The 27,051-nt window shown below is 42.0% G+C and overlaps 1 protein-coding gene across 2 annotated transcripts in view; it reads right to left on the bottom strand.

Moving 5' to 3' along the window:
* Positions 1–15,797, bottom strand: part of clic4 (chloride intracellular channel 4) — a 50,306-nt gene extending 34,509 nt beyond the window's left edge. The window contains 1 exon segment of one of the 2 annotated variants that reach the window (NM_001007907.1): positions 15,439–15,797. In NM_001007907.1, coding sequence (NP_001007908.1) covers positions 15,439–15,507 — 69 coding nt within the window. In that variant the 5' untranslated portion in view covers positions 15,508–15,797. 2 annotated transcript variants of the gene reach the window in all.
* Positions 15,798–27,051: the final 11,254 nt, after the last annotated feature.

Here is a 27,051-nt window from a genome sequence, read left to right as displayed (position 1 = left end):
CCCCGATATCACCCACCCGTAGGTGGGGATATCGGGTGAAGATCCGTTAACTTACTACTTCTTCATCCTGTCAGCAGGGTCCACTGTTGCAAGCCAGTAGTCAGTGACCGCCGCCGGCTTGGAAAGAATCAGTAATTTCTTCAGGACTGGCAAAGAGGAGCCACAGAGCTAAATATCTTGTTTGACAAAGCTTAATTTTTAAAAAAACAAAAAAACATCTATTGGAAAAATATTTGTAATGGCATGGGCTGTTCACTTTTAGAAATTTTTGACAAAAGGGATGTTTGAACCCAAAATGTCTAAAAAAAACCCCAAAAAACTCTGGTTTAAGAACATTGTATACTTATGTAGAAGAGCCCCCAGAAATAAGAACGGAGAAATCGATAGTGAAATTTTACCAACACAGCTATCATCAAAAAACCAACAACGAACACTGTGGGAGCCATACTATTGCTTGCAAAGGATGCTGCTATAATTAGCTTAAAGGAGAAGGAAAGGTAAAAACTAAGTAAGCTTTATCAGAAAGGTCTATGTAAGTACAGCCATAAACACTCACAGAAATTCTGCACTGACTTCTCTGAAAAAAGATTTGTTGTGTCTGTAATTCATGTGCCAGAGACACACAGCTCTCTGCTCTCTCCCCTCTCCTGCTCCCCCCTCCCTCAAGAATGCTAAGGACTCAGTCTTCCCCCTTAGGAATGTGGATCTGAGCCAATCAGCAGGAAGCTGACTCGTAGTCTTAAGGTCCCCATACACTTTGAGATTCGCTCACTTGGTGAGATCGCCAAGAGAGCGAATCTGTACCCGATATCCCCACCTACGGGTGGGCGAAATCGGGGAGCGTGTAGGCTATAATTCAATCGCTTGGCCCTGGGGCCATACGATCAAATTATATTGGCAGCAATGGGGCAGTCGGCTCGTTGATGCGGTCCCCGATCCGACAATTTTCTAACCTGGCGAATTTCAGGCCAGATATCGGTCGGGCAGGCCCCTCGTTTCTGCCCCTATACGGGCCAATAAGCTGCCGAATCGGCAGCTATCATCGGCCTGTGTATGGGGACCTTAACTAATTAAGCATGTACACTGGTCTGGGTCTCGGTGCAGGAGCGAGGCATTATGGGAACTTTCTTTATACAGCTCAGCATTTTTTCTTCCTGTCTGGCTTCTGATCATCTGAACAGGTGAAGTATAGGGAGATTTAAGGGCACTATTGGGAGAACTGAAGGTATGCCTGCAGCTTGACTTATTAGCCTTTCTAATTTGCTTAGAGCAACCATATCCAGTCAACATAATGGAGGGCAAAGGATTGAGAGATCACTCTTACCAAAACAGAGGGTGAAATGATGCAGGATGTGAAAGAGGAATTGACACTTTTAAGGGGAAGATTTCCAGTAGCGAGTCGTAATAAAACTAAAGGACAAACAACCCTGATGTGTTGTAATGGTTATAAATGAGTCTTCGTCAACACCGCGTCATATCTCACACATCTAAAATAAGACTCTTTGTTATAGCACCTGTCACTAGATAAATTTTGCAGAGCTACAGATATGCCAGGGGATTGTCTGGCATGGGTTCTTGAATTATTCAGCTGAACTGTCCTTCCATACCTTTAAAGGGGTGTAAACAAAAGTGAGGTCGTAGAATATTTATTATACATTCTTCAGTGTTCCTCTTTTACTTCACTAGCTACACTGCAAACCAATGGGTATTGCATCCATGTAGGATCATGGACCGTGCTTGATACCAGCAGACAAAGTAGTAACAAATTCTGGGACAATAGAGCACATCCTCTGCAGAGGGCTTTCTGATGAGAAAAACCTCCAGTACAAGGAATTAACCCCTGGCCCATCGCCACTGCTGCGGTTATTGATTACTGAAGATTCTAATAGAAAGAAGATCCATACAAAAAAAATTCAAACTCAGCAGAACAGCAGAGCAGAAAAACAAAAGAAATTTCAAAGAAGCACAATTCCCTTTTACACAAACAAGCACATATCATATGCTCAGTGACAAGGACCATGCATATAGATAAATGCTTTTTATTTCTGTAATTTTTGCTGATCTGAAAGAGTTAACATAAAAATGTAAGATATGGATTTTCCAGGGTTTTCCGGAGGAAACAGTTGAAAAAAAGTGCAATACATCTTCTGTATGGGAAGCCAGTCTGTTCATTCATAGTTTAGGCTTTGACAAATCTTTTCCCTTTTGCTGTGCCCTACTGTCTTTTGCAGCACTCGTGCATTGTTATGTGCCAAGATGGTATCACTTTCACTATGGAAACATCTGTGGCAAACAATGAGGGACTGTAAAAATCCCAATAACAGCCCAGACAACAGAATAAAGGGTTTTATAGCACTAGAATGTAAAGATGTTATAGAAGCCAAGATAAAAAAAACAATGCAAAGTGGGAACTGCGACAAGGATCACATTACCTTAGGAACAATTATTCATCATTCAATTATTGTAACTTATTACTGCTGCTGCCTTTTAAGGTCCCCTGAACCCCCCAAGGAGCCCCCATGACCCCTTCGACTCCCTCCCCCGAGTGAGTGTAATTTAAACTTACCTTCAGCATGTCGAGGAGTGACCGGCGTAGATCGAGTCAGCGCCACCAGGACTGCCCAGTCCACCCCTGTATGCCACCCATTTAGAGGTATATAGAATAAATAGTTACATGCTTACTTTGCATGACTTTCTGGGAAAACATGTTCTATAATGTATTGTATTAACAACTAGAGAAACACCGCTGAGAAGTCAAAGATATAATGATTATCATTTATTTATATAGCATCAGTAAGTTAAGCCATGCTTTACATTTATTTATAATAAACAGGGATCTTACAATAACATGGGTTACAGAGCAAAAAAAAAAAAAAAAGCTTACAATCTAAATTACAATATAATATATACTGGTAAATGATCTCCCTGCTGAGAATTGGACTTCCCTCCCTGAGAGACAAATTCAGTTAGCACAGTCCCATAATTGTTTTTTTTCTCCTTATGGCACTGTTGCGACTGGGCATATAAACAGAAAAAAAACTACAAAAACTATACATTTCATTAAAGGAGAAAGAAAGGGTAAGTCACTTGGGGGTGCTAAAATGTTACCCCCCAGTGACTAATCCCTTACCTTTTACCCCGGACTGGTGCCCCTGTTAGGAGAAAACTGCACCAGCTTGGGGTACCTGCAGTGAGTGTCTTCTTTCCTTCTGCTGTCTTCGTGCGCTTGCCCATGCCCAGTAGAGTGAAGAGCCGAAGTTTAACAAAAAAGTCGGCTTTTTCACTCTACCGCACATGCATCGGCCCAGGAATTCTGAAGACATAAGAAATAAGGAAGAGGAAATGCTCGCTCGCAGGTACGGTTTTCTCCTAACAGGGGCACCAGCCTGGGATAAAAGGTAAGCGTTTAAAGTCACTGGAGGGTGCCTAACATTTTGACACCACCAAGTAACTTAGCCTTTCCTTCTCCTTTAAACTTTCATACACATCAGATTATAAAAAATGTCAGTGTTATTATAAGTGAAAAGTCTGCAATCTACCAAGCATCAATTATTTTCAAGCTTATTGAAGAAATGTTAACTACAAACATGAAACAGAATATAACCAATGATAATGAAACACATCCTAAATAGGACTGGGAATTAACACAGGAAAACAAAGAAGGCAGATATCTGAATGCACAGTTTCCAACAGGAATATTTATTTAGATTTACATGCATATGCAGGTGTTTCTAAGGCTAAAGGCAAATTTGCAAAAGAAAAGTCTGAACAAATTTCGCCTTGAAAATTTTTGTGTGCATTTTAAGGCCAAAATTTAAACAACTCATGTGTGCAATGGCAAGTTGATGCAGGTAAACTGAAAGGCAAGAGGCAGAGGAGGTATCAGGCAGGCACTGGCGTTTCTCCATCAGCAGAAGATCCGCCACGTTTAGCCACATATAGCCTAAAATATAAAATCTTACCTATTTATTTCCCTTTCATACATGCAAATATGCCAGCAGGACACAAAACTCCAAAGGTGGATGATGTTTCTCTTGCTAACTGACAAGAGGGATAAAGACCGCCCAATCAGCGCTCATGAGAGCTGAAATACTATCATGAACCAAACAGCATTCACTTGTATCTGACACAATGAAACAACTCTCTCTCCCCCACGGATATAAAAGTAATCTGATGCTGTTGGTATGCTGTTTGTTACTGCCAAATATCTTTGATGTAAATCTTTTGTATCATTTTGCCAACTACCTTGAAGCTTTGCAACACTCAAGTAGGTGGCGTAAACCACAACCCTGAATATATCTTTAAAGGGCACTTATTATCACTTATCATTAGAAAGTTAGGCTAGTTCCACACAGGCAGATTCCCATCCTGCAGATAAGTGCAGGCCAAGAATCTGTCCCTCCACTTTCAATATATTAAAATTGTGCCTGCACCAGAAAGCATTGTTTCAGTCTGGGTAGAGGCAGACGTGACATTTTTCAGCCCAAAATTGCACTCAAGCAGTTAATGGCTGAAACACGTTGCCTGCAACCGGCCAAAGCAGTGCTTCCGGCTGCAGGTACAACTTGAAGATTCTTCAAGCCTAGGGGTGGATTATCAGCCTACATATGTCCGTAGGCTGAGAATCCGCCCCATGTGGCACTAGCCTTAGACGTGAAGTGTTGGCTCTGCTGCTCTCAGACTGCGTTTTTTTACCAGGCTGAGAGAAGCAAATCCACTCCCTTCCCCAGCTCCAACGATCTGCAGACACACTCAGCGGAGCTGGGGAACGGAGCAGATCTACTTTTCTCGGCCTGAAAAAAAATGTAGTCTGAGAGTAGCAGAGCCAATGCTCTGTGTACCCTGGCCCTTAGAGTTGTAATATTGTGTTAAAGAAGACCAATCAACTGCAACTGGTAAAAGAATGCCCAAAAGGTGAAGGCTGTCACTAACTATCAGCAACATCCTGTTACAGCTTGTACAAGTAAATACTGAATATTGGCCCAAAGAACACGCAAAACAAATTTCTGTGCCAACTTTTGCCTGTATGTGGCTTTATAGGAGGTTTATCCCGCTTAAAACAAGTCCTGTTGTGCCGGTATTTTTGTGCTATTTGGATCATGGTGGAGAGTGCAGACGTCTTTCTAAATACTGTGCACCAGGCGGAACAGAGTGGAAAGGCCAGGATGTGCTGGTGAGTGTGGATTGGTTTATAGGAGGTTAGGGCAGTTTTGTCATAAACTAGGGGGAGAAACAACCAAAACACCATTAGCCTTATAAATCATTTAAACTGTATCAAAAAGATATATAGTCCTTGTCTTTGTTCTATAAAATACAGCTTCTGAGTCTTGCTGAGCTGAGATTTAGGAGTTCTGGTTCAGGCAGCTTTAAAATACTTGAGGTTTTGCCAACAAAATATGCAGGCACATTACAGGCTGGGCAATAAAGAATATTGATAATGGCACACGTGACAAAATGCCAATAGAAAAAACGCCTATGCACTCTGAACTGCCCCAAGGTGGTGAGCACTGAAATGCATCATACTGCATCATATTGTTATGGTACTCCTTGTTAACTTACAATATTCTTACATTTTACAACAGGGGGGTACATTATTCACTGTATAATCTTTCCCCAATACATGTAGTGGATAATTTGCCTACATTTGGTCAACACTGCTAGGGCATCCTTTCATTGCATTGGATATCTAAATCCTATTTAAAGAGCAAGGAAATGCTACTACTGTAGCCCTTAATATAGTGTAGAGCTCCCTTGCCCAAAGCAAATCGCCAAATTTATTTTTTAAAATAATGGTCACATCTCCCAAAAATTGGCTTGTAACTTAGGTGTATTTGCAGCCTGTCACGGGCCCCCATCTTGGATTCCCCCGCTCGCAGCCCCCCTGTGGCGATCAACCCCCCCCAACCCCGCAACCCCCCATCCCCGCTTGCCTGCTTCTGTGCTTCTCTGTGTCTGTGTGTCACAGAGGCCAGGAGAGGGGAGGGGAGCACGCCTGCTTCTCTCACTAAAATCGAGCAATGCGCATGCGCCACCTTACAGTGTCCTGGTCACATAGTCTGTGCAGGAGCGATGCTTTATGGGAATTATTTCTTCCTGTTTGGCTTCAGATCTTCTGAACAGGTGAAATATGGGAAGCCTTAAGGGCACTATTGAGACAACTGAAGGTATGCCTGCAGCTTGAGATTAACTTTTTACTAGCCTTTCCTTCTCCTTTAAGTGGGATAGCTTCCAGCATTGGGAAAAAAAGCTGTATTCTATGTAATTCCTTATCAGCACTAGATTCTACATAACAAAATGGGTCAAAGAGAATGTATAGGCAGCTGCTTGTGTGTAAACAATGATTATATTTCTAAATATGCCTCTAACATACTTGTGTTTTATATAAGACAGCTGTTCTAGTTTTTTCAAGCAACTTTAGTCTGCCAATATTATTAGTTTGTTAAACAAGCAGATCTACAGTCAATGAAACGGCTAATTCAGCCACTGGGGCCAAACGATCAAATCAAAATGGCGGGCCTATGGACCATCAGACCAAAGGCCGCATCAACAAGCCAAAAAGGTACCCGATGCACCCCCCCAAGGCTTGTCGGGGGTGTGATACATAGGCAGATAAGCTGCTGAATTGGTCTGAGGGACCCAAATCGGCAGCTGAAATCTGACCATGTATGGCCACCTTTAGGCCTTCAACAGCGTTGACCAAATCAGGATGAACCAATTGCTCGGCACCCGGGTCCAGTTAATAATTGGGCCTATACAAACCAGTTGGGAAAGGACTGCATCAATGGAGGTGATGAGGTCCTTACTCAGCTGGACTTTTAAACCTAAACAATCAATATTTGGATGGTTTTCGGACAGATACTGATTGCCAATGATATTCCAGAGTGATTAAATGCTGTTCATGTCAGCACTGCTGGAACATGAGGCAGATGGCACCGTACTGGTGTTCCTCTCCACCACCATGTGAGACATTAGCTTTATTAGGGGCTCAGTTGCTACCCCATTAAAAGGGTGTTAAGAAATCTTCTATTTCAATCCCTTTTTAAATGTATTGTTTAACAGACATTTACTGGCATAATCATCATAATCATCTCTGGTCCCTAGCCTATTAAATCACACGCAATCAAAGCAATTTGTGCAGGCTTCTTTATTGCATTTGTGTCCCAGATTTTTCAGAGCGCCTCATTTTCTTAGAAGTAGTCTAAAATCTCTACTATTAATCCAATTAGCGAACTGTTATTTTACTGATGACGCCTGCAGGCTTAAAGCTAGCTACATATCAATGTAGTTATTTCTCATGCTTACATGGGGAATATCATGTTAGAGGATATGTGCTAGAAAAAGTAATTTGAAAACAAAAGGGTCTGGTCTACTGGAGTTCAACAATTTGGGTGCGGATATAATACACAACCAGATTCCCTCTTTTACCACCCAGCAGATCTCACTATAAAAGGCCAGTCCAAAAAGGCTGATGCAATCTCGCAGCAAGATGACAGTCTGCGGCAACTACTAAGACAACACCTGTTCCCAGCAGAACAATTAGAGTCTGACAGTTACAATGAATGACTGTAATGAGGGGAAAAGACCAGATGGAAGCCATCTTCTTTAAATTGTAGAACCAACCATACAGTTTCCATTTTGCCAGTATTGCCTACAAATGAGAAGAATCACTGAGAAGCAATCTGATAATAGAGCATAGCCATAGGCTGGAAGTCAGGTTTTTAGGGATCCTGCAGCAGAAGGCAGCAATGTCTGCATACAACCCCACCCCACCACCCTGGGTCTGCAAGGACTACCCCCTTTGAAAGTGCTACATAAACTTCAATTGTATTTCCTTTAAAAATCTAATTTTAGGATTCATCTCTCTCAGCTTTATGGTATATTTACTCTAAAAACATTCTGTATTATCAAGGCCTCTGGCACACAGTTGGCAATACATTTAAATATATCTTAAATGATATGGCCACTAATAAAATTACTCTTTAAAATATTAATTTACATTAAAAAGTTACCCATAGGTTATGTTGAAAGTTTTATTTGTTGAAACCAAACTGAGCAGATCTGAACATTGGCCAGGGGACCAATATTGAGAGCCTATAGCAGGGATCCCCAACCTTTTATACCCGTGAGCCACATTCAAATGGAAAAAGGGTTGGAGAGCAACACAAGCATAAAAAAGGTTCCTGGTGGTGCCAATGAGAGCAATAATTGGCTATTTAATAGGCGCCATGTAGACTGGCAGCCTACAGAAGGCTCTGTCTGGCATTACATTGGGTTTGTATGCAACCAAAACTTGCCTCCAAGCCAAGAATTCAACAATGAGCACCTGCTTTGAGGCCACTGTGAGCAACATCCAAGGGGTTGGGGAGCAACATGTTGCTCACGAGCCACTGGTTGGGGATCACTGGCCTATAGGAACCAGCGGGGCGAGGACAGCAACAACACGCCAATGCAGTCCATGCTAATTTTGGGCCTAAGTCAGAGGCTCTGAGGCCTTGCAATCCACCTTCAAGTACAATTGGAAGAAAGACCATATATCATACCTGGGAGTAAGCATCACCCCCAGACATAAAAATCTCTATAGCCACAACTCCCCCCCCCTCCAATACAAACTTAAGCTCCAAAAATGGACAGAACATCGAATATCTTGGTTTGGCAAGATAGCCTCAGTGAAAATGTCAATCCTCCTGAAATTTCTTTATCTCTTTGAGACTCTACCCGTGCGTGTTCCCCCATGACCCTTAAGGCTACCCAAGCCCTATTCCATACTTTCATTTGGGGGAAAAAAAGGCATAGAACAAATAAAAAAAAACCTCACTACTCCAACTTAGTCTGGCGCCTAGGTGTTCCGGACCTCCAGCAATATTATAGAGCAGCTCAAATCCGCCAAATACTGGACTGGTCACGGTGGTCCTCTAATGCCATATGGGCTAATATTGAAACAAATCAGTTTACACCCTATCATCCCAATGCCTGGATATGATCCACACTAGGGAAAGAAAAACCCAAAATATCAATGTTCAAATCAACAGAGCACACCCTAAAACTTTGGTGGAAGCTCAGATTTATTCAAGCTGGCATCAACCACATACCCATTACTTTCCCACCTGGGTAACCCAAGATTTCAATCAGCTCTACCCCTGCAATATTTGCAACGATGGATACATACCGCTTTTTTCAATCTGCGAGACATGATAGATTGCTTGAGTGGTGGGTTTCTCCCACGGGAGACTCTGAATGACAAAGCCCCTGGCCTCACCCTAGCATGGTATGAATACCTCCAGCTAAAACACTTTTTTAGGCCTATACTGTCAATCGACAGAAGTGATCCCTTCACATCCTTTGAACGTTTGGCGGTCCATGGCCTCCCACAAATAGGTTTGATCTCCTCTATTTACAAGCTACTAGCTAACCCTTTCTTAGAGGAGAACTATAAACTTAGTTATATGCGTAAATGGGATACCCAAGCTGGTTAATCAGGTGCTCTCGGCTGCCCGCATCTCCATTGCAGCCAAATGGAAGACCATTCCCTCCCTTTCAGAAGTAAGACAAAAAAATAAATAATATCAAGCAATTCGAATATAGCCTGGCTTGGCTGCAAAACAAAACTCCACAGTGCCTAAAAATATGGTCATCTTGGGACCTACTTGCACAGCCAGTGCAAACATAGATCCGTGTATCTCCACAGAGCTAGAATAAAGCTTCCCTGGAGCCTTCCCCCCCTACCCTTGGTTAAAAAACATTCCCCTCTCTCCTTGACCTATATATTTCTCTTTTTACTGATTTCTTTTTTATTGTGTAACTGTGACAGATGACAAATGTATGAATAACGGTATAAAATGCCTTAATATGCTATATTCATTTGTGTAAGTGAAAATAAAACTATAAATTACAAAAAAAAAAAAAGGGACACTCTGAAGAAACAGGTATGTGCCAGTGCATTATACTCCTCTAAATTTTTAAGGATTGAGGTTTTAGGTGATTCATTGAAAACTTCTCCAATCCTGCCCACCTGTTTCACTTCCTGCTGCCTCCTTTCACAGGCTGTGCCGGGGCACTGGTGAACTTAGCACAATACACTGGAGAATAGGAATCAAATCAGTAGCTAGGTGAACCTGATAGGGAACTAATGCCTGTCCTCATGGGCCACAAGTCATATCCCATGCTATGAATACAACCTTCAGTTTAGAATTTAGATACACTGCACTCCAGTGCCTCACTGCCTGCGGGTATATAAAGAATGCTGCCCATCTTTTTCCACTTATTTATTTTATATAATTGTATTTATACAGCACCAATATATACAATATATTATAATCTAAGGGCCCTTTCTCACACAAACAAATGGGCAACTGTATCAGGCGTGCTAGCAAAAATCAAGGTAGCAAGAAAAAACTGACACACATGAGGACAACATTAACACTTAATGAGTTCCCTTTGAGAATCAAACCCTCAACCCCATAAGTGCAAGGCAACAATGCTCACCACTGCACAATCATGCTGCCCATTTAGCTGGGGAACAATCCACCATATGATGTTTGGAAGCCTGTTGCAATAAAATGATGACATCATACAGACAGGTCAATAAAGCCTTTGTGCAGTCTGAGGGCCATAAAAATCTTCCATCCACAACTGGTCACCAGGCCTCCAGATGGGAGTGCTCTGCAAGTGGCTTTGCTGGCTAAACCTACTGCCCACAAAGTTGTGCATCATTTTGCTTTTTCGACATGGAAAAGCTACACCAGGAATGTGACCCGTGGCAGCTTTTCAAGCAATATGAAGTACACCCCCTGTACCACCACCCCCTCAAGCAACTGGGAATTGACCTGTACAACCCAAGGCAGGCTGCACGTTTTACACAACTGTGGAAAAACATACAAAGCCCCCTTTAAGCATACAGGTGTTTTTCAAAAATGCAGAATTTTAAAAAACACACTCTTTCTGTACAAGGGTTCCCTTGGTCAATACTGGGTTGCCAACTCTCTGCTTTTCTTTGTACATATTAAACGCCCAAACCACAAAATATTAGACTTTTTTTTCTATATATTTATAATAGAAAGAATGGCACTAAAGTTCTGTAAATAATTTTCTCTGGTTGCTAGTTGCTTTCTATGTACGACTGCATTGCTACTGCCAAGCAACTCCACTTCAATGACAACTTTGCCACGTGTTAACACTAAGAATCAAGAGGATTTAATGGTTGAAATTGTGTACTATAAATGGTGGAAAGAAAACTGACAAGATTGGATGCTGGGAATGGAAGGAGGAAAAGGAATGAGAACAGAAGTCAAGAGAGCGTGAGAGAGGAGGGGGAAGAGAGGTGGAAAATGGGATGGTGGGAGAGAATAAAAAGGACATTGTGGGGGGAGGGCTGAAGAAGAGAGAGCATAGTGTATTAAAATGAAGTACACAGGCCCAGATCCAGCCAAACAATACCATATAAGAGTGCCCGCTCTGCAAACACAGCCGATGAGCACACCCCATGCAAAGTTTATGCTAAGTATGATAGGAGGGAAGGGCAACTATTCCCCATGAGTTAACTAGTGAGGCCAGGGATATATGAGAGATGGCAGTAAAACAGCTATAGGGCAGATAATCATATGACTGGAGGATAACACTGCATTTTTGTGACTTTTATTAGCAGAAATAATACAGGATCTAATGGCACAAACCAAGGCTTTGTACCCACGATCCTTTTGTGCTGTGGTTGCTCCCTGTTTCAGGGCATTACACCTCATGGTGCTACTTGTAGTAACTGGTCCTGTTCACCCTGACTGGCTCTGTACAGACACAAATAAAGAGATCAATGAGAAGTTTTCCCTGCTTTTAATTTTGTGGTCTCTGTTTCACAGCAAGGAAAGCCAGAGGCATCTACCAACTGAATGTGGCTAAGCATCAACAGTTGGTGTTTATACTGCCGGTAAAAGGCTTGTGATAAATCGGTGTAACCCTTTCTTGGCTGTAACAAGCCAATAGCACGACTAGATAGGTCTAGAGCATGGGGTACACGTGACTCAGTCCTTCAGGATGGGCCTTCGCTATGTGGAAGTAACCAAACGGAGCTATGGTGTAGTGAAACTACAACTCACTGTAGCTGTGTGCAGTGCAGAATAACAAATGGGCGCCAGAAGGTTCTTGCAGTTTAACAGTAGAACTGGTTTATTTTCAGCAACAAGCAACTTGCAGGGTTATGCAATATACTCACACATCAGTTAGCATAGCTTTCTCTGAGGACAGCACAGAGAGGGTGCACACCCGCTCCTCCCAACTCCCCTTGAGCCCGGGCAGGATCAGTGCCACCGGTTCAGTTGCTCACTCTGTGGAACAGTCAGCTGGATACCACACTTCTCAGGCCCCACGGCAACTTTGGATCAGGGTTCAAACTACCTGCCTCCTAGGTCTTAACCGTGGCCCTACACTAAGGCAACAGTGCCTGTCTGGAAGGGTACTCCCACAGTTACTTTCCTCTGAGCCAAACTGCTCGTGCTCTCTTCCCTCACTATCTCACTTTCCTAGAAAGTGCTCCACAAAACTTGCTATCTAACTGGTCCTCATTCACGGGGTCCCTGTCCCCGACTTCACCAGAGTGACTGACAACACTCTGGGGCACATGGCTTTTACTGGGGCCTAGTTCCTTGCCTCCAGCACAGTGCTCCTTCCCCTGTGAGCACAGGCAGCCAAAGAGACAGACCCACCCCCTGCTAAGCACTATATCAGAGTGCCAAGGGAGTGGTCTCCCTGTTACCCAATAATCACACATATGAACTCAAAACTGATACATGGGTCTTTGCCCAGTAACAGCACAAAACCAGGAAGCTGCAGGGTTTAAAGCCATAGGGACTAGTTAACCCTATGGATCCCTACATCAGCAAAAGGGTTCTGCTTCTCAACAGCCCTTAGAATTACAGATGAAACAGAAATGGGAACTGAAAGGTTCGGATTATGACACAACCTCACTAATGTTGGAGTGAGGAAGTCCTAATTTTTTGATTGTGGCTTTTTTCAGCCAAGTGATATTAACCTTTACTCTGCTACAAGATATAACGGCAACAGAAGGCATTCCTAGAGTGCTTGCCTAGCAACCAATCCCCAGAGCAGTGAGAATCAGCAATGGCATCACAACTTTCCACTATTACTATTCACTCAGCTACAGAAGGGCACAGCAGCAGAGACGCCTACTGCCTGTCTGTACTGCTATCAATATAGATAGCTTTGAGGTATACTGTAATAAAAGTTTTTTTCTATATATTGAACATATGTAACAATATGGACTTCCTTTCTTGCTAAAGGTAAGTATGCATGCCCAAATTTGGTAGAGGAGTTTTAACCATTCTGTTTGACAGTCCGTGCATGGCAGTTTGGGAGGCAGGTGTAACTGGACCATAGTCTGATTCTATCAGCCCAAAGTCAGTCCAAACTAAGAATTTCATCTGCCAATATCACTTTTTCAGTGTATGGGCGGGGCACGGGTACATGCAGTTAGAGCAGCTTCATTAGCCCTTGTTAAAGTGATCCCAGTGGGTGGCCAAATTGTCCAGCATCAAGCTCACATAAGCGTCAGATTGTCCTATGTACATCCACACAACACGTTAAACCTTGGGGCAACTAAATGACAGAAAACACCCTGACACTGATGAGCACCATTATACAACCACCACCAAACTTCACTATAGGTATGGGCCAATACTAGGTCCTTAACTCAGAGTTTTGCCGATAACTTTTCCCTGGTGGAATTTTCCTGGTGGCAGTAGTGATGTGTGGGTCAGAAAAAACTCAAGCTGAACGAACCCTATCCCGCAAACACCTTTATCTGCAAAATGTTGCCAATGTAGAACCTGCACCGAACCTGTACCCAAACCTTCCAGCTCCATACACTACTTCTCCAGGGCAGAGGAATGTATTTCCCTAGGCTGACACACTACTCAACCTGAACCTGCAATGGTTGCCCAAATTTCAACCCCAAAACACCCAAGCTGCCTCTCACCACCGACAGGCGGTTTTTGGGCCAATGCACGAGTCATGTGAATAATACCACACGTAGAGGTATCAAGCACTTTTCCACCAGCTGAAAGGGCTACCATTGGCAAAACACTTGCTACTGACGATACCCCAATAGGCTTTGAGATACGGTAATATGTCTCATCAGACTGGCACGTTCCATTAGATGTACAACAGTACATCTCAGCCAAACGAAAGGTCTGCAATTAAAAACCTTACAACAGATGTTTTACACAGTTTTCTCATTTATCAACTTATGGCAATACAGTGTAAGCACCGATCTATGCTGCACTGGAGAGCACTGATGAGGTTAAAAAATAGGGCACAGATTCCCTCCAGTTCAAACTCCCAGTGTGTGGCCTACATGACTAACAGCAGACAAAAAGCAGTGTATTAGCAGGTCAGAGAAAAACTATGCATTAATTTGCAGTGTACAAGCTGGCCAGAAGCTTTATAGGGTAAAAAGTAGGCCAGGTCAGAAGGACATTTGCTTACTGCAAGCAATTTGCGCCCCAAAATAAAACACTGTATACAGTACCCTTTACAGGACATGAAATTAACACAATTCCTGACTTGCCTAAGACCTTGGGGTATACATGGAGCTCTCAGTGATACACTGGGAATCCCCTCTTACATTGTTCCTATGCGTGGCTAGACTTCCAGTAGATCACATGCTAGTAGAGTCAATGTACCACACCTTCCTTCCATGCAGCCCACTAACATTAGTGCAATTAAAGCAGACGCCACATCTAGGAATTCCCATAGCAAGCCTGGAATTGTGAGGAACACGGTTTGCCCAAAGGAGCAGAACCCACACACAGCATGCAGGGTGTCTGCAACATTTATCTCTCAGGCAGCGTCTTCTTAATATGATATTAAACTGACCAGATATGCCTGGTGAAAGTACATCCATATAAGGCTCTGCCATGTCTGAGGCTTGCTCAAAAAATATGGCTTGGCAAAACCATGCAAATACACATCCATCAAGATAATTTGTCCAATAGGTGGAAAGTTGCTTTGGATAGTATTTAAGAATACTTCAGCAAAGTAAGAAGTATGGCAACTCCAGTATATTTTGAAATGTGCTTTGATAACCTCTTTCAGAATAAGATAACATATTACAGAAACTGTAGAGGAATGGGCACTAAATACAAGGCCAAATCTTAGGTCCTTAAAACGACAATATTGTGTGTCAGCATCTAACAGTGTCCATTCATACTGTGCATTTAGCAGAAGCTACAGTCAGGTTGCACAAGTGAAGCTAATGCCATGGATTTAGCACTATTACAAACACTAAACATAGATGACTTTATGGCATAGAGCCATGATATTACCTAAAGTCCAAGCAATGGCAAATCCCAACTGGCTGCCACATGGCAAGCCCTAGAGGGACCCCAGGTATGGGCAAAGCGCATGGCGGGCAGGCAGGGACCCATCACTTACCTTAACAAAGAGCTCGACGAGGTTGTCTTTGTCCTCCTGAACTCCATTCTGAGGCACCGAGAGAGACATGCTGCTGCGCCCAGAGCTGCCCTTGCACAGATTCAACTTGTCCCTGGCCGATTCCCTCCTCGCTGCCGCCTCCCGGGGTATTCTCCCTCTCCTTGTTCGGCTCTTCTCCTTTCTCTTTCTCTTCGCCCTTTATGCTTCTACTTCTCCCTCTGCCTTTTCTCACACCTTCGCCGCTCTTTTTCTTCTCCCCTCACTGGCTTCTGTTTTCCCCTCGCTGAATTTTCCCTCAACTTCAGACTTTCCGCCCTTCTCCACCTCCTTTGTATCTCGACACCTCCCGCGCCCCGGCCAGGGAATCCGGCTCTGTGTATAACGGGACTTCTCATACAGCTCGCAAGGAGGAGAGGGAGGAGGCACAGGGAGGGGTGAGGCGAGAGGAGCAAGTGGAACCGTTAACCACTTCGGACCCGCCTTGCCTCTCAGCCTCACGTAATATTCTTCCTTATGGTCAGATATGGGGCGAGCAAAAGCCTTACTATAACAAATAATGTACGATACTGACAGCACAAATTCAAAAGTAGAGAGTGTACGACGGTCACCACTGGCTGTGCCGGCTAGCTATATATCCTAGGTGTGGCGGCACGCACAGACATTGATATTAAAAATTAAATATTAAAAATTAAAAATGACGTACAAGATTATATATTTTACTTCAAATTGTGTTTTAAGCTGTTAAATCTCTCCAGAGTGGGACTGTGCCTTCTAGGGCTCACAGGTGAACCTGACACCCTGGGGCTAATTTATAAACACTGGATACAATTGCACCTGGGCAGTGACCCATAGCAACCAATCAGCAATAAGTTTTTTTTTCAGCCTGTTGCAAGTTGAACTATGAAGACAAACATAAGATTGGTTGCCACGGGTTACTGCCTAGATGCAAGTTTGCCCAGTGTTTATAAATTACCTACCTAAGCGCAAAGATACACATGGCGATTAGTAGCGGTGACTTTTTAAAAAGTCTTGTCGACTAATTCGCACAGCACAAATGGTGCACAATTAGTCACTTGTATAGAAACCTATGACGGCTAAGATTAGTTGTGGCGACCAAGTAGCACTGATTAATTGCCCTGTACCCTTTTACTTTCACAACAGTTAGACATGGTGCCAAATGATACATATGGATGGATTGTTCACAGCTTGGATGTACATCCCAAATACTAATGCTATTTCCCGCCATAAACCTGTCTTGTTGCTCCTTACATCCCCAAATTCCTTGGAAGAGAATTGTCCCTCATTCTCTTCAGAAATAAACTTACTAACTTACATAATACCTGACGTAGTTATGGCACTTTTAGTGCAGCATCAACGGCAGCACGTAATATCCTCCTATTTGTGTGTGTAAGTTACCCTTGATTGTAAGTGCAAAGTATGCCATTCACAAAGGATTCAGGGTTTGGCCGGATCCTAAAATAGTGGATTCGGTGCATCCCTAGAAAAAAATATAGCGATTGTGCCAAAGCTGCACATTGCTCAATGCATTTGTAGTCATAAATGACCCTTTGTGTCTTGAAATACACCATCATAAATATATGGGTCCACACTGTGTCATGAAATGCCTGGTCTGAGAGTAAACATTTCCATATGGGCCAAATTTGTATACAACTCAGTCAGTTTTCTCCATATGGAGAAATTGTGTATACAATTCAGTTTTCAAGGGAACCGTGGGTGTATGTGCGTATGTCTCCAGATTGATTTGGCCAAATCACTAGAGGAATGCACTAGAGTTTATAGAAAACTGCCAACCAGTGACCCAATTTGCAATGTGTATGGGATCATCAGCTGACCCAGAATTTTACAGATCTGTACTTCCATGACACTTGCTGATAGGTCAAGGGCTTCACTTAGGGCTTAGGCCATCCATGTGAATGGAGAATTGTTACCTTTAGGACTATAGATCTAAATATTAGCCCTTCTGCAGATTAAGCAACAAATTGTAACAGATTGCATGCAACACTGCAACATTCCAAACTTTGCAGAAGTAAGAAAGATTTATTGACTCAATGGTATTAAAAATATCAAGGCAATAGGTTTGTTGCTTATTTTTAAAATACCTTCTCTGTAGAGGGGTACAGCATTTTGTCTGCGTTATAGTGCCAAAATATTTTGGAACAATTTTAATGTCTAATATTGAATTTTGAAACAAGTCACCTAGCTGTTGGGTTGTTTTTGAACAACCTTTATATAGGCAGTGTTAAGGGACTTACCAGAGAGCGGTTCTCACTGGTGCGCAAGTCAATGGACACATGTAAATTGACACCAGGTATTCCATGTTGTCACCAAGTCTTGGTGTTGTGTATGTTGCGTCCTCCTGCATTGCAATGTCAGAATCCAACACAAAAGCTGTGTGCAGTGGGGGGCCCAGCTGTGCCTCCTGCACCCAGGCCACGTTAGTGCTAGTTCTGTTATTGCCTGGGAGATTTTCAGGGGTTCAAAAGACTTTCCAGCAATTCATAAATACATGCAGGTTGTTATTTACCCTTTAACCTTGTGCTCACTCTACTGAACGAATCAAAGTCAGGGTGACCATCTCTTTACTGCAAGTAGAAATCCAGTCCTGAGCTTTCCAGTTGATGGAGTTACAGAGTTCTGTGTTGCAGGCCGTTGATAGTTTCTTCCAAGCAATAGCCATCCTGTATAATGATCATCATGTCACCACGGCAGAGGCTATTTGCCGTGGTTGACTTCAGAAAGGCAGCTTCTGACACAGACTGGAATGAGGCCACTCTCAAACACCACCATTACCATCTTGGTCTGTCTAAGACTATAAAGGATGAATTGGCCTGACTTGTCCATGACTTTGAATAAAATACATGCATAAGTTATGAATTTTGATGTTGTTTCTTTTATCTGTAATTATTGGGTTGCCTTGGTTTAGACAACATAACCCAGCGATTGATTAGAGTTCCAGCTCCTTCATCTTTTCATCCAAATTTTGGAAGACTGCTTTTTGTGCTCGTTACAGGAACTTTGAGTACTTAGTCATGCCTTTTGGCCTCTCTAAACCTGCATCTAAGAATTGTAAGGCTGATGTCCTTTCCAGGCTACATTCTCCTCTGCAGGATTCATATGAACCACCAAAGACTATTCTTCATTCACACAACTTCCTTTTAATCCAGCCTGCTTTGATTGATCAAATCAAGCAAATTCTGCTTCTAAAGTTAATGTCCTTCAAATGCCAAAGTTAACTTTTAAGGATGGCCTGTTCCTGTTTCGTAATCGGATATTTGTACCTGAGGAACTTTGGCTGCAAGCTTTCCATGATATTAATTTGGCCAAAAGGCTTTTTTGTGGCCAAATCTTTCTAGGGATGGTAATCAGTTCGTAAACTCCCGTGACACTTGTGGAAGGTCTAAAAAAAGGTTCCAGACTAAATTTGATGGTCTTCTTCTCTACTTACATCTGCCGTCAAGACCTTGAGGTTCAGTTTCATTCAAATGTATCATTTAGAGTTCATTCTAAAGCCCTTCCTGGTTTAAAACACTATTTTTGTGGTAGTAGATAGGCTTACCAAGATGGCTCACTTTACTCCTCTTTACAAGCTCCCTACGACTGCTGCGACTGCTGAGACTTTCATCAAAGAAGTTATTAGACTCCACAGAGATCCTGATGAAGTAGTCTCCAATCAAGGCGTTCAATTTGCATCTCAGTTTTGGAGATCACTTTGCAAAGCTTTAGAAATCTTTCTCTCCTCTGCATTTCATCCTCAGACACAAATGGTCACACAGAGAGGACCAATCAGACTCTTAAACAGTATCTTAGATTTTTTTCTTCCTACCATCAGAATGATTGGGTTTTTCTCCTTCCACTTGCGGAATTTGCTTATTACAATGCACCTCATTCAACAATTAATCAGTCACTTTTCTTTGCTAATTATGGTTTTCATCCAGCTACCTTTTCATTGGCTCTACCAGAAATCTTAGTACCAGCTGTACAAGATAGACTAACCTTTATAACCAGGAATCTCAAACTTCTTCAAGAAACCAAAGCTCAGCAAAACTTTAAGCTCTATGCTGACAATAAATTAGGTAAAGACCAGGAATTTAAGGTTGGAGACAAGGTTTGTCTCTCAATAGCAAATCTAAAGTTGTTTTGCCCAAGCAAGAAACTTGGCCATCGTTTCTTGGGACCTTTCAGTATTGTATGTCAAATTAATGCTGTTTGTTTTCAATTAAAACTTCCGTCTTCTTGCCGTATAACATCCAGTTTTCATTCTGCTCTTCACAAGCCAGTTATCCTAAATCCATTTATGCAACAATCTGTCTCTTCTCCTCCTCCAACTTAAAGGGCATGTAAACCCCACACACAAAAATGTAATCAGTGAACAGCCTCTTTGAAATCTTTCAATACCTGCCACACTGGTTGTCCAGAGGTTAATAGTAAGGCTGCAGCATCCCCTTAATCACTTAGATTTCCTATTTCTCCTGTAACCCACTCAGTTCCCTCCCTCAGGAATTTGCTTTGGCTGTTGGCTTGTGGGCATGCTCAGTTGTTCTAAGCTCAGATTACTAAACACGCCCCCCAGTCTAGCAGCCAGTGAAGAGATGGCATTGCTGATTCCCATAGAAACCCAGCTCCAGCTGTCTGCTTCAATTTTTTTCTCCTGAGCTCAGCTTTACCATTACAGTGCTCAAACAAAGCAGAACTTTTATCAGAGACAGTTCTGCCTGTGTGAGCCTGTATTTTTGATGAAATGTATGCTGAATAAGGGTCTGTGTGTGTGTATGGTGTTTGCAGATTTAAATGTAACTGATTATGTATCAGAGGAAAAATCGCCACCGGCTAAAATCTGCTATTTGCTTTAGGAAAATGTGATGGTGCTGGCAAGCGGAGGGGATATATGCAGTACAAATAATGCCATTTGGGTGTGGGAGAGGTGCCCAACTGATATACATTTTAGGCAAATGTAGGCTATTCATTTCCTTTAAGTTGATGGTCAAGAACTATTGCATCCGACTATCGCAATGTCAGCAGGCCCTCACTCTCTTGGGCCCTTACAGAGACAGTCCACACTTACCACCAACTTGGTTTTTAAGTTTTACTTCTTTCCTAGTGTTGCTCCCGTACTGGTATTTACTTTCTGACCTTTGGCTTGTTTCCCTGACTTGGACCTGTGCTGCCTGCCCAGACCTGTTTCCTGACCAGCACTCTCCTTCACCCCTGGTAACTCGTTTGGCTCTCCAACTACTCTCTGCTTGCTGCGCTTCCTGTACCAATACTCAGGTAATCCTACAGCTTGCTTGAGGCGTTGGTGGACCTACATCTTGGTGAACATGACAGGCCGGTACTGTTGGACAAAAAAAACATTCATGTGAAAAGACACTTAGTACATTTAACGTTAGAACATTTATAAAGCCCATAAATCTTACACAATAAAAAAACAGATCATTCAGATCATTCAGTCTTCACAGACAATAGCATTTTTGAACCTGATATCTTTATCACATTATTGTTGCCACACAGTTAAAAGGTTTAACTGGGATGTAGCAATAGGCAGAGGGACAGTATGTGGAGACTTGTTAATGATATTCTACACAGATTCCTTCATACTTTCCCAGGGCCACTATCATCATCATAAATACCCCCAAATCACAGCAGGATAAATGTAGTGCCAATTTTATGTTAAATACCTCCTTCAACATCTAACAGAACAAATATAGTGTCAGTTGCATATATAATACCCCAGAGCACACAACAAGACGCATACCATGCCCCAGAACACAAGGTAGAATAAATACAGTGTTGTTTAATGTACAGTAACCTCATAACACATGGAGGGATAAATACAGTGCAAAATTCATGTATAATATCTCCAACATAGGGAAATTAATGGATGTTAGTTTGTGAGGCTTAGCCTCTTCAAGCCCTCATTAGAATTCCAGGATACAATTACTTGTGGCCCCTTCTCTCCGCCTACCCTCCCCAGCCACCAACTCACAGGAATGAAACTAGAACCACACAACTGCATGCCCAAAGTAATAAAAGAACATGATTTTACTAATCGACAAAAAGAAGGTCCAAAGTTTTATTCTGTTGATTAAACTCTTTTATTAAGTTTAAGGCATCCTAGGCCATTCTTGGCATACATTTCAATAGTCTAAATAAGGACTTGGGCTTTGCAAGCATAAATCTTTTTTGCTTCAGTAGTTCTGTAATAGATGTCCTTGCATGTTTAGGGTCATTGTTTTGTTGTATGAACTTTAGTATTTGTGGCTTAGCTTCAGAACAAAGATGGATGGGCTGACATTCTCCAAAAGAATTTTCTATCATAAATCTAAATTCACATAGCTGCCAACTCTGGAAATTATTTCTATGGGCACTAAAGTGATGAGAAGCTGTGTTATATGTCTCTTATATTGTCTTAAAGGAACCATGTACCAATGCAGTATATAAGAAATATTTTTTTTCAACTGAAAAGTTAAAATGAAAGTGGAGGTACTGGGGCAGCTGTCTTACACTAAGGACAATAAGATACTCTGTGCAGCTGGGATATTTTCAATGGGACAGTCCTGGTACAGATTATTACATAGAGGAAAATGTCACTAAAATAAAAGCATAGTTAGCAACTATATATGATATCATGGATGACTGCAAACCAAATGAGTCTTGAAGTAGCCAGAATCATCAGTGTTGCTTCTGACACCATGCTTTCCTGTTGGCATATAGCATTCTGCTTTTGCCAAACATAATATTTATTATTCTGGTCAAACCAATAAGTGAATTATTCCTGCTTTGTTGTCTCCAACCAAAGCTTATTAGTAAACCTAAAGGTGGCCATACACTGAAAGGTCCACTTGTTTGGCAAAGTTGCCAAAAGATCAGATCTTTCTGATATGCCCACCTTGAGGTTGGCAATATTGGCTTGATCCCGACAGGCCAAATATTTGAATCTCATTGATGGGATGTAGGCCGTTGGGGTGAGACTGCACCAATGAGCCAGTGCGCTAGTCAACCGCACACAGGATTTTTAGCTCTGTCTGATCAACATCTGGGCAATTTTTGGACAGATATCTGTTGGGCAGGTCCATCTGAGGGCTCTACTGGGCTCCTGTAAATATTCAGCAAGATCATTAACATAACTGTACCATCCTTCATAGGCAGTGATTTAAAGTTTGCAACTGACTATAGGACTCAAATAGTTATGGCCAATTTCATGCTCATTTACAGTAATGTCAAAGTCTCCCTCCACTCTTCCACCTCTCCATTATTTACTAGTAATGAAGATTCTGGAACCTCTGGGCATTGTTTCCAGCTGCTACTGTAACTTTAAGTAACATAAGCCTCATTTACTTAAGGGGGACATACAACCCGGATTCCAAAAAAGTTGGGACACTAAACAAATTGTGAATAAAAACTGAACACAACGATGTGGAGGTGCCAACTTCTAATATTTTATTCAGAATAGAACATAAATCACGGAACAAAAGTTTAAACTGAGAAAATGTACCATTTTAAGGGAAAAATATGTTGATTCAGAATTTCATGGTGTCAACAAATCCCCAAAAAGTTGGGACAAGTAGCAATAAGAGGCTGGAAAAAGTAAATTTGAGCATAACGAAGAGCTGGAAGACCAAATAACACTAATTAGGTCAATTGGCAACATGATTGGGTATAAAAAGAGCTTCTCAGAGTGGCAGTGTCTCTCAGAAGCCAAGATGGGTAGAGTATCACCAATTCCCACAATGTTGCGCAGAAAGATAGTGGAGCAATATCAGAAAGGAGTTACCCAGCGAAAAATTGCAAAGATTTTGCATCTATCATCATCAACTGTGCATAACATCATCCGAAGATTCAGGGAATCTGGAACAATCTCTGTGCGTAAGGGTCAAGGCCGTAAAACCATACTGGATGCCCGTGATCTCCGGGCCCTTAAACAACACTGCACCACAAACAGGAATGCTACTGTAAAGGAAATCACAGAATGGGCTCAGGAATACTTCCAGAAACCACTGTCAGTGAACACAATCCACCGTGCCATCCGCCGTTGCCAGCTGAAACTCTACAGTGCAAAGAAGAAGCCATTTCTAAGCAAGATCCACAAGCTCAGGCGTTTTCACTGGGCCAGGGATCATTTAAAATGGAGTGTGGCAAAATGGAAGACTGTTCTGTGGTCAGACGAGTCACGATTCGAAGTTCTTTTTGGAAATCTGGGACGCCATGTCATCCGGACCAAAGAGGACAAGGACAACCCAAGTTGTTATCAACGCTCAGTTCAGAAGCCTGCATCTCTGATGGTATGGGGTTGCATGAGTGCGTGTGGCATGGGCAGCTTGCATGTCTGGAAAGGCAGCATCAATGCAGAAAAATATATTCAGGTTCTAGAACAACATATGCTCCCATCCAGACGTCATCTCTTTCAGGGAAGACCCTGCATTTTTCAACAAGATAATGCCAGACCACATTCTGCATCAATCACAACATCATGGCTGCATGGCTGCGTAGGAGAAGGATCCGGGTACTGAAATGGCCAGTCTGCAGTCCAGATCTTTAGAGAACATTTAGTGCATCATAAAGAGGAAGGTGCAACAAAGAAGGCCCAAGACGATTGAACAGTTAGAGGCCTGTATTAGACAAGAATGGGAGAGCATTCCTATTCCTAAACTTGAGAAACTGGTCTCCTCGGTCCCCAGACGTCTGTTGAGTGTTGTAAGAAGAAGGGGAGATGCCACACAGTGGTGAAAATGGCCTTGTCCCAACTTTTTTGGGATTTGTTGACACCATGAAATTCTGAATCAACATATTTTTCCCTTAAAATGGTACACTTTCTCAGTTTAAACTTTTGTTCCGTGATTTATGTTCTATGTGATAGTGGGCGGGACATGATAATCTTCTGGAAAACCCTTTGGTGTAGGAGTGCCCTTTATTTACAGCCTATAAGTAACATTTTAATTGCTAGAAAATATTTATGTTAATAAAAATTAGATTTTAGTTACACCCTATGGCAAATTTAGTCAGCCACATCAAGGCAAATCTCTGTGGCAAATTCACTTGTTACATGTCACAATAATGTATGCAATTCTGTTTCTCCCTGCCTGCTAAAACAAAGATTTCTGTCTTAGAAACCTAAATACCATAAATTATGGGTGAGGCACTAGACTAGGTAACCTCTAAAACTAACAGCAAATACCAATAAGTGACTAGCAAACTCAAGCACACTTGCTTACACATATAAAATTACATATATTTGGGTTGATAGCATTTCACAGTTAGTTGCAAATAGTATTAATTTTCTCTAATGGTTCTTTAGCAGTTAAATATTTATTTGTACCTTACTCAACCTAATATTTTATTCAAACTGCAAACCCATTCATGCTCCAAGTCCCTGACAAATTATCCCTGCATTAACTGGCTGATTCCAGCATGACTTAAGATGGCCATAGTCCACAGACGTTCAGGGCTGAATCGTCAGATATGGAGGTAGAAACAATAGAAATTCTACCTCATTCTGACGTTTCAGCCCTGAACATAGATTTTGCTCAGGCGCCTTCAATGGCACCCGATCAAAATCTTTTAACCCGGCCGATTGACGAGCCGACCGATATCCGCAACTTTTTGAGATATCGGTTGCCTTGTCGAGCAGCCATACACGCACTGAATATCGTACAAAACGAGGTTTCGTACGATATCATCGGTGCGTGTATGGCCAGCTTTAGAAATGCACCACCAACACCATCAACAACACTGAGTTGTTTGCAGTAAGAAAAACCATTAGATGGGTCTACATTTATAAACTTACTAATAATATCTCTAGGGAAAAAATATAAAACATATATATGCAAAAGAATTGTTACCCTTCCAGTAGGAGTTGAATGCATGTTAATGTCATTGAAGGCAAAGAAGTGTTTCAGTCCAATATACATATATATTAGGCTATGGCCCCCCACCAGCCCACTAAATAGAGACTTTTTTACTGCTTCTTACAGCAGCCCCTCTAGCATTTGTCAAAATCCACAGATTGCCAAGTCCGGGCATCGATGCATCCCTGACTAAAGAAAGGGCTGAAAAGGGCCCTGATATTCACCTGATACTGAAGTGTTCATGGTTTTAATTTAACTGTATCTAAAACTGGGTCAACTAACCCTCCTGTGTTTATCGGTGTTGGAATGGGTTGAGGGTCACATTGCTAGTGTAGAGTTTAATGACTTGAATTTCAGCTGTTATCCGGTACCTGGTGATCTTTCATTTGCAATAGGAAAAGAAAAAGGAATACCATTAGTGAAGAGAAAAGTTAGCACTTGCTGGATATCAAGTAGCTGATCTGGCACTGCAGGACAAGCTCCCTAAATTGGGACTGTCCTGCATAAATTGGGACAGTTGAGAAGTATGGTACCCACAGCACACTGTACCAACCCAAAGCAACCATAGACCTATAGCAGTAAAGACCTGTGCCTCCTAAAATACCCCCAGTAGCTCCCAATCTTCTTTTCAGTTGATTCCCTGCACATGCTCTGTTTTGCTGTCAGTTACCTGAACTTCGGAACCGATCACAATATACTGTATTCATAGAATATAACTGTCACAATATAAATTTGATTAGGTAATAATACAGATTACCACAGATTAGTATTTTACAGCTCTGAAATCAGTGCAATTAGCATTAGGATTTAATAATTAGCCCTGTAGAACCAGCTTATATGACCAACAAACCTCATTTTATGTTTGATTTGTGGCTACCCCTAAGCTTAGCTTCTCAACAGTTGCCCAGAGTGCACTGAGCATGTGAGTGTCACTGGCACTCCTAACAAAATCCAAGATAGGGAGCTCCTGTGGCAACCGTGCATTCCTGTGTGGTAAGGACCACTTGTGTCCAGTGTTTCAGTCCACATTTGGACCTTTACCAAGGTTATAATATATATATATATAAACCTGGCCTAATAGAACATCGGGAAATCATTTAGAGCACAGGTTTCTAATGTATGTATCCAAAACAAGTTACCTTTTAATCTGTGTTGTCTGGCAAAAATCAATAAAGTGTTTAGCAACACGGTTCTAGGGCCAAGAATACGCACATTACCGCTATGAAGAAAGTTTAACAACCTAACCGAATCAAATTTCAAGTCAGCCATAGAGCAGACACATATTTCAGTTTGTCATTCCTACTTGATTATTTCACAACCAAACAGCTAAGGGTTTAGCTCCATCCCTGTCATTAGCAATAGCATTAAATCTAACTTCTGAAGTACCTGAATGACTTAATGGGCCACACAAAGACCAACCTCCTCAATGATTGGAACACTGGACAGTAAAAAGTAGCTTTTCTTTTTAAATGTTTTCTCGCCTGTTAGTTTTAGCCTTTACTGAAATAAGTTCAACCTAAAACTGAAAAGATGTCTACTATGAAGAAGCAACATAATTTACAATGCAATAAAGTCAAGGCTTCTGCTTGATATTACTTGTGTTTACAAGAAGGAAGAGGTAAAAGGTATGTTATTTCTTTTTAATAGGTTCCATATTTTGTATTATCCTACAGCATGTGCTTTCCTTATAGCAAAATTTTTCTGGTACAGGTATGGGACTTGTTGTACAGAATGCTCGGGACCTGGGGTT

This window comes from Xenopus tropicalis, chromosome 2 (assembly GCF_000004195.4).
Source record: "Xenopus tropicalis strain Nigerian chromosome 2, UCB_Xtro_10.0, whole genome shotgun sequence".
Classification (NCBI taxonomy): domain Eukaryota; kingdom Metazoa; phylum Chordata; class Amphibia; order Anura; family Pipidae; genus Xenopus; species Xenopus tropicalis.
This window is presented reverse-complemented; position numbering and strand designations above follow the sequence as displayed.